Source organism: Bos indicus, chromosome 12 (genome assembly GCF_029378745.1).
Source record: "Bos indicus isolate NIAB-ARS_2022 breed Sahiwal x Tharparkar chromosome 12, NIAB-ARS_B.indTharparkar_mat_pri_1.0, whole genome shotgun sequence".
NCBI classification, from domain to species: Eukaryota; Metazoa; Chordata; class Mammalia; order Artiodactyla; family Bovidae; genus Bos; species Bos indicus.
Window position 1 is genome coordinate 11,836,356 of NC_091771.1, and position 15,458 is coordinate 11,851,813.

Below are 15,458 nucleotides of genomic sequence, written 5' to 3' on the forward strand. Positions count from 1 at the left end.
ATGCCACATATAAGGTACCTGAGCATCCCTGGATTTGGGTGTCCAAGGGAGTCCTGGAACTGATCCCCTACAGATACTAAGAACGTCTGTACATCATCAGTGCCCTAACAGCCCCTGGGAAACAACAGGAATCTAATAAATAAAAATCAGGTGAAATGAATTAATAAATAATAAATAAACCAGACTCCTGCCTTTAAAAAATTCCCTATTTAGCTAGGGAGACATGACTGGCAGAAAGGAGGAGATGGAAATAAGATACAGAAATTAACTACAATGCCATTTGGAGTGAGAGAAAGTGGGGTACATGGCAAGAAACTATTATTTATGAGTTAGCCTAAGTATTTAGGTGCCTAAAGTGTACAGATATTATGGTTTGTCCTTTTCATACTGCCTTAATTTTCACAACCATCTTGAAGGGTATTATTTTAATTTAGTAGGCAAGCAAATAAGGACTCAAGGAGTTCAAGACCACAAAAAGTTAATGGTAAAGACATAATTTTATATTTAAAACCCATGTTCTTTCTACCTCAATGGTACAAATTCAGTCCTATGGAGTTTCAGAGGAGGGAAAAGTTACACCCAGAATGACAAATCAGAAAAGTTCCATGTAGAACTATCAGTGGACCAAATCTTGAAGGATTCTAGGAGAAATAGACTGCGTTTTAGAGGGAAGAAGAAAGACCGGCACAGATACAAGTTCAAAACTGGTCAGTAGGACAGAGAATAGTCAAGTCTGGAATAAGCTGAGCATACACTGGGAAAATCTCACAGAAGAGAAAACTGGGACTTCCCTGGTGGACCTGAGCACTCTGTATTTACAATGGACACCAATATTAGAAAAATAAACAAGTACTTAGGTCATGCTAATGATCGGACCTGTGCCATCATCTCCATATATGAAGGGTAGCAGATTAAAAAAAAAAAATCTGATAACATATTTCAAAATTAAGGTAATTCTGATTTTAATTTTAATACAAAAGTGTACTTTTATCCAAGGAGGAAATATAGCTACAGAAATTGCCATATGAAGTTAATTTAATGTCAAATTATCATAACATTGTGAAAAAAGAAGTAAATAAATGCACTTCACAAATGTGAGTCATGTAGTCTCCTCTGAAATATGTACCATAAAAGTCATTACACGCATTAATCTTTAAAGTTATCTAAATCATACTCTTAGGGCAATCTTGATTTTAAAAAATATGAATTGCCTAGCTTGCTCATTTTGTGAGATCTGATCTTAAAACATAAGATGGCCATCCTCAAAAGTATACTGGTAATAAGTTTTATTCATGCAAGTTTGGTGATGGTTTTACTTATCAAGATCATGTTTTTAATGACTCATAACTAATTTTGTTGGAATGACATCCATAAACTAAATTGAGTGTGACTGATTATTTAGATGGTAATATCACAAATCCATTAAAAGGAACCTAAAATAAACAGAGTTAATGACCTTAAGTAAGTTACTCATAGATCAGAGAAGTTCCGAACATTTTTTTCAACTGCTATTTTTAGGTTTTTTAAAACATATGTTTCTCTAACGACAATTTCATCAGATTAAGTTGTATGGTAAATATAGCCATTAAGTTGTACATAATAAAGAAAAAACTTTTCACAGTGAAAAGTCTTTCAAAACATATATTTTAAACAGAAATGGAGATTTTTTACTTCCAACTTTACATAATAAATTAAATATCAAATACTGACAAACAGAGGTATCCCAGTGCCTATTGAAGTGGATATTATATTTGTAATACTATCATCAATCAATGATATAGCAATGAGGGCTATAGCAAAAATAATAAAAATCTATCTGAAATTTTTACATTTTGAATTTAGACTTTTTCTTCATAGACAATGTATCCATATATTTATGTAGCCAAAATCAGAAATACCATGGGATATAATCAACATGCAATTCTTCACTATTATTTGTTATTTCTCAATGAAAGTATCAGAGACATTCTAGGCAGAAAGTAAAGCATGGTACAGTCAGCCCTCTGTATTCACAGTTTCTGCATCAATCAACCTCGAACTGAAAATATCTGGGACAACAAAAAATTCCAGAAGTTCCAAAAAGCAAAACGTGAATTTGTCATGTGGCAACTATTCACACTGCATTTATACTGTATTTACAATTTACATAGCATTTACATTGTATTGGCTTCCCTGGTGGCTCAGATGGTAAAGAGTCTGCCTGCAGAGCGGGAGACAGGGGTTCAATCCCTGGGTTGGGAACATCCCCTGGAGAAGGAAATAGCAATCCACTCCAGTATTCTTGCCTGGAAAATCCCATGGATGGAGGAGCCTGGTGGGCTACAGTTCATGGGGTCACAAAGAGTTGGACACAACTGAGCGATTTCACTCACTTACACTGTATTAGGTATTACAAGTAATCTAAAGATGATTTAAAGTATATGCAGGATGTGCACAAGTTATACGCAAATACTGCACCATTTTATACAAGAGACTTGAGTGAGCATCTGTGGGTTTTAGCACACATGGGGTCCTAAAATCAATCTACTAAAAATAATGGGGGACGACCTTATCTCTAATCTTCTAAACTTTCTACAGCATCGTGAATACTGTCTTCTTCTTTCCTATTTAAAGATACTAGAATACAGATCTGAAAGATGACCCTGCCCTCTTCTATTCAACAGAGATGAGAAAACTGAGACTCAAAAAGAGACTCCAATATAGACAGTTTCAAACACATATATAAAGGTTAAACACCAATTATTTAATCACTCATATAAAAAAGTTTAAAAATAAGCAGCAAATTAAATCCAAAGGAGACAAAAGGAAGGTATAATAAAATCAGACGTTATTGAAATAGAAAAGAAACACACAAAAGAGAGTCCCGACAGTGCCAAACCCTGGCTGCTTAAACAGAAACCCTGATAACTCCCTGGCAAAAGCGACCGAGAAAAACAGAGAGAAGGTAAATAACCAACACCAGGAGTAAAAATGATATCATTACTGGGCCGAAGGACATCAAAATATCATAAAGCAACATTATAAACAAGTTTATGCCAATAACTAGATGACGAGGAATAATTCCTAGAAAAAGAAGATCTATTAAAACGTCTTACAACTATTTAAGACAATGAATTATAAGCAAAAGGCCTATTTACAATGAATGTGATGGTGACGCAGACTCAGGAATAATTACTAAGTATCTTATGTTTCTTTGCATCCTTTTTTGCTTATTGTATTAAGTAAACTTCATAATCCACCATCAGAATTAATTGAGCTAGCTCAGCCTAACATATCTTTCTTTAAAAATATTTTAATGTCCAATATACAGAAATTTAAAAACTGCCCCACCATTCAAAAGGAATCTCCCATAAGTGACTTCTGTATTTCTGGGCATATTTTTAAGGGCACCACTAAACAGCCTGGACTAAACACAATACAACCAAAATGAAACAGATAAAACAGCACAAATTCTCCTAAGAATGAATAACTGCAATGCTCACTGTATCATCCTTAAAATGTAAAATACCAGTCTTGCTTTGTGTCCTGTGGCTCAAAAAGTAGAACTATGATATGTTACAAATGAAAGTTATTTAGGCAAAAACTAGCAAACTAGTTCAACATTTTGATTCTAAACTTGGTCCATGTAGGAAGAAAAAACTGGTGAAAAGGCTTAAAGGTGGGGGAAACAAGGAGCTAATTTTTTAGATTCAGTGCAACATAAAAGATTGAAATAATTACAAATAAGAACAGTATTACAGCTCCTTAAAATAGGACTATGTTTCTTATTTCTTTCTATATCTGGAAAACACCTCGTCTTGTCATCTTGACATAGTAAATTAAAAAAAAAAGAATATAAGGCATAATTCATACAAAGAAGAACTATGAAAACATACAAAAGTAGGTAAAAAGTTTTCCGAAGCTACGTTAAGTGAGGTATAAAAGCTTAGGAATTGAGGACCTACCTAGTCATCCCAGTTAAAATTATTAAATTAAAATTTGCTCAAATTTTGTTAAATTTATTCCTAAATGTTTTGTGCCTTATAGTAAGTATTTAAATACTTTAATTTCCCCATTGTCCATTGCTTTTACATAAAAATACAACTGATTCTGAAGATTGATCTTGTATCCTGTGACCTTGCTTAAGTTACTTACTAGTTGTGATAGTTTTTTTGATTTCTTATAATTTTCTATGTACATAATCATGCTGTCTCTAAATAAAGACAATTTAAATTCTTCTACTTAATCATATGTGCCCTTTATTATTTTTTCTTGCCTTACTGCACTGGCGAAGACCTCTAGCACAATGATGAACAATGAATATTCTTGCCTTTTCCCCAATCTTGGGTGGAAAGTATTTAGTTGTTTTTTTTTTTTTAACCAGTAAATACAAGTTAGTTATAGGTTTTTCATTGATGCCTCTTAACAGGTTGAGGAAGTTTCCAGCTATTTGTAATTTGCTGTAACATTTTATCATGAATGAACATTGCATTTTACCAAATTTTGTTTGTTTGTTGGCTTTTTTTCAGGGGGGCAGGGGCAATGACTGAAATGATTATATGGCTTTTCCTTTATGCTGTAAATAGAGTGGTTTACATTATTTGATTTCAAATGTTAAACCAACCTTACATTCCTGGGATTAAAACCCATTTGGTTATGATGCATTATCCTTTTTACATATTGTTGAGTTTGATTTGTTAATATTTGTTAAGAATTTTTCTATCTACACTCACAGAGAATACTGAACTGTAATTCTCTTATATTATACAGGTTTGCTGGTAAAAAAAATACTCTGTTTTTATTCATCTAAAATGTCTATATTTCTAACAAATGTTTTGCCAGATATACTAATGTCTATTAACTTTTTATTCTTCTTTTGGCTGTTGAAAAACAACCATTTCACTGAATTGTAGTTACTCATGACAAGTCAGTGGTCATTTTTATGATTTCCCCCCATATGTAATATGCCTTATTTATTTATTTTTGCTGCCAGTTTTAAAGATTTCCTCTTTCAATTTTAAACAATTTGATTACAACATACTTTGCTATGGTTTCTTGCTTATCTTGCTTGAGGTTCATTGAGCTTCCTGGATTGGTGACTTAAAGCTTTTCACAAAATTTGGGAATTTTTCCATCAGTACATCTTCAAATAATATTCTGCCCTGGTCTTTGTCCCCCGTCTTTTCTTTTTTTGAGATTTTAATTGCCCATATGTGTGTGGTGTTGGAGAAGACTCTTGAGAGTCCCTTGGATTGCAAGGAGATCCAACCAGTCCATCCTAAAGGAGATCAGTCCTGGGTGTTCATTGGAAGGACTGATGCTGAAGCTGAAACTCCAATACTTTGGCCACCTCATGCGAAGAGCTGACTCACTGGAAAAGACCCTGATGCTGGAAGAGATTCGGGGCAGGAGGAGAAGGGGACGACAGAGGATGAGATGGCTGGATGGCATCACCAACTCGATGGACATGAGTTTGAGTGAACTCCGGGAGTTGGTGAACTCCGGGAGTTGGTGATGGACAGGGAGGCCTGGCATGCTGCGATTCATGGGGTCGCAAAATGTTGGACAGGACTGAGCGACTGAACTGAACTGAGACTGCATTTTTAAGGTTGCTATTTCTATACTGAGAATTCCTAAGTATTCCCTCATTATGTTGATTCCCTCTTTACATGCTGGAACATATTTAAAGCAACTGTTTTACAGTCCTTGTCTGCTAACTCAATCATCTGTCATTTTGGGGTCTATTTCTATTAACCAATTTTCCTGCTTATTTGTATGTCTAATAATAGTCTATCAAATGCTTGATACTGTAAATGCTCTGTTGATAAATGTTTGCATTCTGTAGTCTTCTTTCATTCAATGGTAAGTTTGTTCAGCTAAGCAGCTAATTTACTTCTGAATCAGCTTAATTGTTTCCAACACATTTTCCCCCCAACATCTAACCCTTTCATTTTTAAAATCATTTTGTATGAGGAAAACTTACAAAATAGTGTTAAATAACAAACATCCTTGTTTTTTTTTTTTTTTCAAGAGTTATTTTTAAACTTATTAAGGGAGGCATAGAATAGCTTTTACTCTAGGGACAGATTTATCCTACTTCTAAAGCATGGATTTCACAGGATATATCTTTGAATCCCAGGAGTAAGTTTAAGGAAGGCTCTTAGCCATGTGGGAGCTCTGGTAATTGCTCAGCTCACCGGTCTCTAGTGGCTGTTCCTTCACCAGTGTCTGTGAGTCACGTGGCCCTACTGGTAAAGAATCTGCCTGCCAGTGAAGGAGACATAAGAGACTCAGGTTTGACCCTGATTCAGGAAGATCCCCTGGAGGAGGGCATGGCCATCCACTCCATTATTGTTGCCTGCACAGTCCTACGGACAGAGGAACCTGTTGGGCTACAGTCCATGGAGTCACAAAGACTCAGACCCAACTGAAGTGACTTGGCAGGCACACACGCACTGAGGTAGGACCAATCTGGTACCAGTAACTTCATCACAACCAGAGGGGTAAATGCCAAGAGGGAGTTTTTGACAATCACTCAGCTTTACTCTGGAACTCTTCTCTTTCGTCTTTGGTCCACTAACTTTACCTTCTTTCCTCCTACACTTTTCTCTCAAAAACACATCATTATCTAGTAAAAGGACTCAAAACAAAAATCAATTCTTGTAACTCAATCCAGGATTATTTCCACTACACAATATTTTTGTTAATCTCCTGGGATTAAAACAATAACAATTCAATCTAGTTTTAATTTGCTTATTACTTGGCATACTCCTGAATTTTTTTCTCTCTCCTTTGGTGGATCTGCGGCGTATTTTTTATTTTAGAAAGATTAAGAACAAGTTCATTGATAAAGCTAAAAACAATCCATGTTGAGAAAATCTATCTGATTAAAAGCTATCCCTGGACCAGCAAACCACACAAAACTAAATAATCCATAAAGTGTTTTCCAAGAGGCAAGAGTAATAATTGACTTCTTCATATTTTTGAGTTCCTTATCTCACACCTGAGATTCACACAGTTTACTGTTTCTCCTTGTGAGCTATGTTACCTTCCTGTTAGAGAGTGAGCTTAGTCTCTACATTCTTTTCTTCTAATTTAAGAGTCTTTATGTTAATGAAAACTACTCCCTGAATGCAATGTTCATCACTTTGTCCACAAAATATCTATTAATTCATGTTAATAAAGCATTAGTCACTTTAAAAATAAATTTTGCATGGTTTTATTATCTTTTAAAGAGACGAGAGATAAGGGCAGAAGGAAAAGAAATAAACTGGTATATTAAAAATGGGCCTTAAGAAAGTATTTTTAAATTGTACTAGGAGCAAAATAAATGATTAGAGCAGATCTTAAGAGGCTGTGGGTTTCACCCTCTTACCTGTGCAGCTGGATATACTCTCGGGGTCTGTTGAGCAGGTGAAGGAATCTATCAACAATCTTGTTTTTTCCTACACCCTGTAATTACACAGAAAGCATTAGACAAAAAAGAAACTTGTCTGGAGGTAAAACAAACAAGAATCATCTCCTACTGATAATCTGTCCTAGTTTATTGCTCAGTTCAGTTCAGTTCAGTTCAGTCGCTCAGTCATGTCCGACTCTTTGCGACCCCATAAATTGCAGCACGCCAGGCCTCCCTGTCCATCACCAACTCCTGGAGTTCACTCAAACTCACATCCATCGAGTCGGTGATGCCATCCAGCCATCTCATCCTCTGTCGTCCCCTTCTCCTCCTGCCCCTAATCCCTCCCAGCATCAGAGTCTTTTCCAATGAGTCAACCCTTCGCATGAGGTGGCCAAAGTACTGGAGTTTCAGCTTTAGCATCATTCCTTCCAAAGAACACCCAGGACTGATCTCCTTCAGAATGGACTGGCTGGATCGTCTTGCAGTCCAAGGGACTCTCAAGACTATTCTCCAACACCACAGTTCAAAAGCATCAATTTTCTTCGGCACTCAGCTTTCTTCACAGTCCAACTTTCACATCCATACATGACCACAGGAAAAACCATAGCCTTGACTAGATGGACCTTTGTTGGCAAAGTAATGTCTCTGCTTTTGAATATGCTATCCAGGTTGATCATAACTTTCCTTCCAAGGAGTAAGTGTCTTTTAATTTCATGGCTGCAGTCACCATCTGCAGTGAAGTTTATTGTTAATGTAAAGCAAACTAGTAAACATATACAGCACATCTTTTATGACATAGTTTTTTTTTTTAACTGACTTCTAAATACACTTGCTCTAAGTTCTTCTTTAAAAGGAAATTCAAAATTATTTTTAGCCTTCTGCAAATTGTTTTTTATTTTCTGCTCTTTAATTTTACACTGAGGTGTAAATATTACAGCCAGAATATTATCTATTTCAGATTTAAAGAATGGCAGCAAAGGAAATCAAGTAAAAGTAAAAACAAAGACTTTTCTAATCCACTCTTTGGAATTGTGCTTTTTAGTTATATAAAGATAAATACAACACTGTACTTCTTTTGCGTTAATTAAACACTAATTTCTTCTCCTTTTATCCTACTTTCGAGTTTTTTAAGATCTTGGAAACCTGAAATTATAATCAGGGTTTAAGCCTCAACTGTGTCTTCTCTTCTTAGAAATGCCCTCATTTTCTCCCAGTTTACTGACACCAAGGTTGCTGTCCTTTCGTAGAGGACGAGCTGTTAAAAATGGAATCCACTCCCACGCTATTGCTCCATTTCAAAGTTCTCACTTAGAGGTGGACCACTCTATTAATGGGATGTAAAACTTCTAAAAAGTGGGTTGGGTGGGAAGAGTAGAAGTGGTTTTAAAAGCTGCGTTTTGTAACATATGTTGTAGCAATAAAAGTACCTTTATTGATTTCTTACACTGTCCACAGTCAAATATATGGTACAAAGCTATACAGGCTTTAAATGGCATGTTGCAATACACACAACATTTTAAATAAATAAGTTCGGACAAACAAAATGGGTGTTAATTATATCAGCTCTGTGCAATTCAAGAAACCTAGAGAAAAACAAATATCATAAATGCACTGTACTGTCAGAAACACAAAGGGTTTCTTAAAAGAACAAGCCATGAAAAACCACTGTGGGGAGCTCATGCTCCCTCCCCGCTTCCAAGATCAGATTCCCCCTTGCTCGTTCAAATTCCTCCTGAGCAATCTCAGGAGCTTGTTGTGGTTGTGTTGTATTGGTTGCTCAGTCGTGACTGACTCTTTGTGACCCCAAGGACTGTAGCCCGCCAGGCTCCTCTGTCCATGGGATTTCCCAGGCAAGAATACTGGAGTGGGTTGCCATTACAAGCCCTATAAATGTAGGATGCAATGTGAAGTCCCTGGCTGCCACTAAGAGGCTCCTTTGCTATGTCTTCTTTCAATGTGTTAAAAAGAAAATTCAACTGAGCAAACTTTACAAATCTTATTGACCTTATTCAATGATTCATGAATCTAGAAGATAGAAAGGAGAAGCACAAGGGAAGAGACTTTCATAAGCAAAAGGGAGGACAAAGAAGTTCTACTAGAAAAATTGTTACACTAGGTTGTGACATGGAGAAGGCAATGGCACCCACTCCAGTACTCTGCCTGGAAAATCCCATGGACGGAGGAGCCCGGTAGGCTGCAGTCCATGGGGTCGCTAAGAGTCGGAAACGACTGAGCGACTTCACTTTCACTTTTCACTTTCATGCATTGGAGAAGGAAATGGCAACCCACTCCAGTATTCTTGCCTGGAGAATCCCAGGGACAGGGGAGCCTGGTGGGCTTCCGTCTATGGGGTCGCACAGAGTCGGACACGACTGAAGCGACTTAGCAGCAGCAGCAGCAGAAGCAGGTTGTGACAAGGTCACTTTCCTCAGGGGTCTCTTGGGCCAGTGACCTCATCAGTGCCAACCAGGTGATCCTCATTTACGGGTTTAAGAGTCCATTTCTGGGAGAGGCTGAAACTATAATCAAGGTAAATCTGGGTTTTGTGATGAGAGTTTAGTGTAAGGGACTCCATTTGGGGCTAGTTACTTTTGGGGGCTGTGTTACTTTTAACACATTTCAGAGTCTTCCGAACTCCAGCCTCATCTGTCTCCTGGCTCCATATACTCTCTCTGGGAATCTCACCTACTCCCTTCACTTCAATCGTCTCATGTAGCTCACATGTCTCTCCCAAGCCCCAGCTGAGATGAGATCTCCTGTTTCGAATTGTCAACTGAGCTTCTGTACCAGACGTTCATACTAAACTCATTATGCTTCCACCAAAACCAACTCTGCTTTCTTTTTAACCCACTCTTAACAGTATGGCCTCATACCCAGTAGTTGGTCAATGAAGGAGTCTCAGAATGTTTTTGACTACTGTATTTTTTCCCTGCTCCATTCAAAACGTCACTAGAATCTCTGTAGTTTCGATTTGCAAAACTTTTCCTTCCTTCCTTTCTCCCTCCCTCCCTCCTCTCCTTCCTTTTTCCCTCCCTCCTTCTCTTTTCTTCCTTTTATTTCCTTACACTCCTTTCTCCTCCACTTCTCTCTTTCCTCCCTCCCTTCCTTCCTTCCATATCGCCTTTGTCTAATTTATCAACCTTTTTAGCACCTAATGTTCTAGGTATTGTACTAGCTGAGTGGGATACAATGATACATAACTACAACCCCTGACCACATTCATAGCTTACAACCCAGTAGGAAACAGACAATGAAACAAACAAAATACAGTAAGCCTCCTACATACAAACTTTCAAGTTGTGAACACTCACAGATGCAAATGTGTTTGCATGTCCACTGACATAAACGAGTCCAGATGTCTGGTGTACACTGCCACGTGCATGCATCCTCTGTACATGGTTGTGATGTTGTGTACTTTACTGTAAAGAGTACAGTATCTTTATGTCAAGCCCAAAAGTATAAAAGCAGCAGTATACAGCTGATTGTGATAGTTGGGTACCAAGGCTAACTTTGCTGTGTGTGCATGCTAAATCCCTTCCATTGTGTCCGACTCTCTGTGACCCTGTGGACTGTAGCCCTCCAGGTTCCTCTGTCCATGGGATTCTCTAGGCAAGAATACTAGAGTGGGTTACCATTCCCTCCTCCAGGGGACCTTCCCAACCCAGGGATAGAACCTGTGTCTCCTGCAGCTCCTGCATTGCAGGCAGATTCTTTACCCGAGCCACCAGGGAAGGCCTTAGCTTTGTTGTACTTATAAACAAATTGGACTTATGAATGAGCTCTCTCAGAACAGAACTCATTTGTATGCAGAGAACTTACTGTAGATGTACATGTGATGTGTTCTGCTATGGAACATCCAAAGGTCTTGAAGATTTAACCAAAGGCTCAGGAAGTCCCACTATGCACAGTGATATTTCAGTTGAAATATCAAGGAATTAAAGAGGTTATGGGAAGGAGGAGAAACAGGAGTGTTCCAGGCAGAGAGAACAGTATGTGTAAAGACTTGGGGCACTAGAGAGCTGGAGCACGGACAGGTCCAGGTGAAGCCAAGGAGCAGGAGTGAGGAAGGGAATAATAAGGAACAAGCCTAGAGCAGGAGGCAGGGTCTAGCTCGGGCAGTCCTGGAAGCCAGGTGAGAGTTTGGATTGTTTCCCAACAGCACCAAAAGGCCGCTGAAGTAGAGGGGTAACAGGATCAGATTTTCACTTTAGGAAAATCATTCTGGTGAAATGCCAGGACAGAGAACAAGACTGAAAGCAAAGGAAAGCAATTTGGAAACTTTTTAACAAACTCAGACCAGAGACGGTGGTGGCTTCAAGTAAGGAGCAGAGAGATATGAATGTACTTAAGAGATAGTTAGGGGAAAGGACTAACAAGATCTGAGGATGAACTGGATGTGAGGTGAGAGAAATAAACCTTTCTGTCTTGGGCAACAAGGTGGAACATGATGCTACTTAAAGACACATGAAACTGGGAGTTGAGGTGCCTTTGCTGGGTAGGGAGGGAAGTCTAGTATTAAAAAAAGGCAGTTTAACTTTGGAAAGACTGACTCTGCCCTGCCAGCTTCACACATCTGCTCCTGCCTCTCTGACTCACTGTCACTGCTCCAGGGCAGCCCATCATTGTGCTCAGACTCCTAGAAAGGGTCCTCGTGGGCCTCCCGCCTCTAGATTTACAACTGGCCAGTCCACCATTTGTTTAGTTATTTTTCTTAAACAGAGATCTCATCAGGTCATTTCTGGCTTCATTTTAAAAGCTCCAATAATTCGTTCGAGGAAATGCTAAAAGCATAACCCAGGAAGGAATTTCTGTAAATATCCTGAACAAAATGAGACAGTTACAGCGATCTGTTCTTTCCAACCACAGTTTTCGCCTACAACAAAAAAAATCCTGAGGATTACTTTAATTGAATAAATACATAAATAGTATCTTATTTTTCCATTACAAAAGCCACACGGACTCATTTTTCTCAACGAGAAGTTTAGAAAACAAAAAAACTACCCAAAGTGCAATTGTCAAAATAAATCTGCTGCCATTTTCATTTTGTTCCTGTGGATATTTATCTTTACTTACTAATCATTATCCTATATACACAATGTGTATCCTTTAATAAAAATTGGCGCAAAATAAATAGCTTTTACATCACACTTGACTCTTTTGGAAGATAATATTTAGTCGGGAAGATCCCCTGGAGGGGAAAATGGCAATCTGTTTTGAGGATTTTTGCCTAGGAAATCCCACTGAAGAAGGAGCCTGGTAGGCCACAGTCCGTGGGGTCCCAAGAGTCAGACACGACTGAGCAACGAACAACAACAACAACAACAAAAGGGAATGAAAATTTTCATTTAAAAGTTTCTGTGGAATGAGAGATGATAAAAAAACTACAAATTGTCTCAAAAGGATGATGCTTTCTCTTATCATTACTCTTTTGTCTCATCATATTCTTTGTGACAGGTACTAGAAAGAAGGACCTTTACAGAGCTGGGAGTTGGATGGCTCTTTGACTACAGGGTTAGGAGGAGGAATGATTCTGTTAAGCCCCTAAAGACAGGAGGAAAACATACTTTAATTTATTAAATATTTTAAAATAAAATAAATATTTAAAATAAAATTTGAGGAAAGAACAGAAGAAAAGGAAACGGGAGTTGTATAGTTTGCTCTTGCTGAAGGAGGGAGAAACCTCTTCCAGCAACATTCTGCTCCCTTTGGGACAACAAAGAGGAGGAACCTGACGTTTTTCGAGTCTTCTGCTACATGCCTACCAGCCCTTCCAGTGCTTCACCACCCACACCCTCACGCCAGCCATGTCAGTGGGAGGTAACTCTTCTGTCTTGGAGAAAAGCAAACTTAAGTTCAGAGCTTCCCCAGTGGCTCAGTGCTAAAGAATCACCTGCAATGCAGAAGACAAAGGAGACATGGGTTCAATTCTTGTATCAGGAAGATCCCTGGGAGAAGGGGACGATTACCCACTGCAGTATTCTTGCCTGGGAAATCCAATGGACAGAGGAGCCTGGTGGGCTACAGTCCATGGGGTCGCAAAGAGTTGGACACAACTCTGATGCTCAGTTGTGTCCAACTCTTTGCGACCCCATGGACTGCAGCACACCAGGCTTCCCTGTCCATCACCAACCTTCCCGGATCTTGCTCAGACTCATGTCCATCAAGTCACTGATGCCATCCAACCATCTCATCCTCTGTCATCCACTTCTCCACCTGCCTTCAACCTTTCTCAGCATCAGGGTCTTTTCAAATGAGTGAGTTCTTCTCATCAGGTGGCCAAAGCACTGGAGCTTCAGCTTCAGCATCAGTCCTTCCAATGAATATTTAGGACTGATTTTCTTTAGGATTGATTGGTTTGATCTCCTTGCAGTCCAAGGGACTCTCAAGAGTCTTCTCCAACACCACAGTTCAAAAGCATCAGTTCTTTGGCACTCAGCTTTCCTTATGGTCCAACTCTCACATCCAAAGATGACTACTGGAAAAATCATAGCTTTGACTAGATGGATCTTTGTCAGCAAAGTAATGTCTCTGCTTTTCAATATGCTGTCTAGGTTGGTCATAGCTTTTCTTCCAAGAAGCAAGCAAGCATCTTTTAATTTCATGGCTGCAGTACCCATCTACAGTGATTTTGGAGCCCCAAAAACAAAGTCTATCACTGTTTTCATTTTTTCCCCATCTATTTGCCATGAAGTGATGGGACCAGATGCCATGATCTTCATTTTTTGAATGCTGAGTCTCAAGCCAGGTTTTTCACTCTCCTCTTTCACTTTCATCAAGAGGCTCTTTAGTTCCTCTTCACTTTCTGCCATTAAGGGTGGTGTTATCTGCATATCTGAGGTTATTGATATTTCTCCTGGCAATCTTGATTCCATCTTGTGCTTCATCCAGCCCAGAATTTTGCATGATGTACTCTGCATATAAGTTAAATAAGTAGGGTGACAACATACGGCCTTGACGTACTCCTTTCCCAATTTGGAACCAGTCTGTTGGTCCATGTCTGGTTCTAGCTGTTGCTTCTTGATGTGCATACAGATATCTCAGGAGGCAGGTCAGGTGGTCTGGTATTCCCATCTCTTGAGGAATTTTTCACAGTTTATTGTGATCCACACAGTCAAAGGCTTTGGCGTAGTCAATAAAGCAGAAATAGATGTTTTTCTGGAACACTGTTGCTTTTTCTATGCTGCAACGGATGTTGGCAATTTGATCTCTGGTTCCTCTGCCTTTTCTAAATCCAGCTTGAACATCTGGATGTTCACGGTTCATGTACTGTTGAAGCCTGGCTTGGAGAATTTTGAGTATTACTTTGCTAGCACGTCAGATGAGTGCAAGTATGTGAACATTCTTTGGCATTGCTTTTCCTAGGGATTAGAATGAAAACTGACCTTCTCTAGTCCTGTGGCCATTGCTGAGTTTTCCAGATTCGCTGGCATATTGAGTGCAGCACTTTTCACAGCATCATCTTTTAGGATTTGAAATAGCTCAGTTGGAATTCCACCGCCTCCACTAGCTTTGTTCATAGGGATGCTTCCTAAGGCCCACTTGACTTCACACTTCAGGACGTCTGGCTCCAGATGAGTGATCACATGATCGTGGCTATCTGGGTCATGAAGATCTTTTTTGTTTAGTTCTTCTGTGTATTCTTATCAACTCTTCTTAATATCTTCTGCTTCTGTTAGGTTCATACCATTTTTGTCCTTTATTGAGCCCAACTTTGCATTAAATTCCCTTGGTATTTCTAATTTTTTTTGAAGAGCTCTATAGTCTTTTCCATTCTATTGTTTTCCTCTATTTCTTTGCATTGATCACTGAGGAAGGCTTTCTTATCTCTCCTTGTTATTCTTTGGAACTCTGAATTCAGATGGGTATGTCTTTCCTTTTCTCCTTTGCCTTTCACTTCTCTTCTTTTCTCAGCTATTTGTAAGGACTTCTCAGACAACCATTTTGCCATTTTGCATTTCTCTTTCTTGGGGATGGTCTTGATCCCTGCCTCCTGTACAATGTCACGAACCTTTATCCATAGTTCTTCAGGCACTCTGTCTATCATATCTGAGCATGCAAGCACACAAACTTAAGTTCTAAG

At 38.7% G+C, this 15,458-nt stretch overlaps 1 protein-coding gene across 7 annotated transcripts in view; it reads right to left on the bottom strand.

Annotated features, from left to right (window-relative positions):
• The window catches only part of VWA8 (von Willebrand factor A domain containing 8), a 400,893-nt gene that overhangs the window by 231,745 nt on the left and 153,690 nt on the right, over positions 1-15,458 (bottom strand). For all 7 annotated transcript variants that reach the window (XM_070800011.1, XM_070800010.1, XM_070800013.1 and 4 more), the window contains exon 21: positions 7,355-7,431. In XM_070800011.1, coding sequence (XP_070656112.1) covers positions 7,355-7,431 — 77 coding nt within the window. The remainder of the gene's footprint in view (positions 1-7,354; positions 7,432-15,458) is intronic.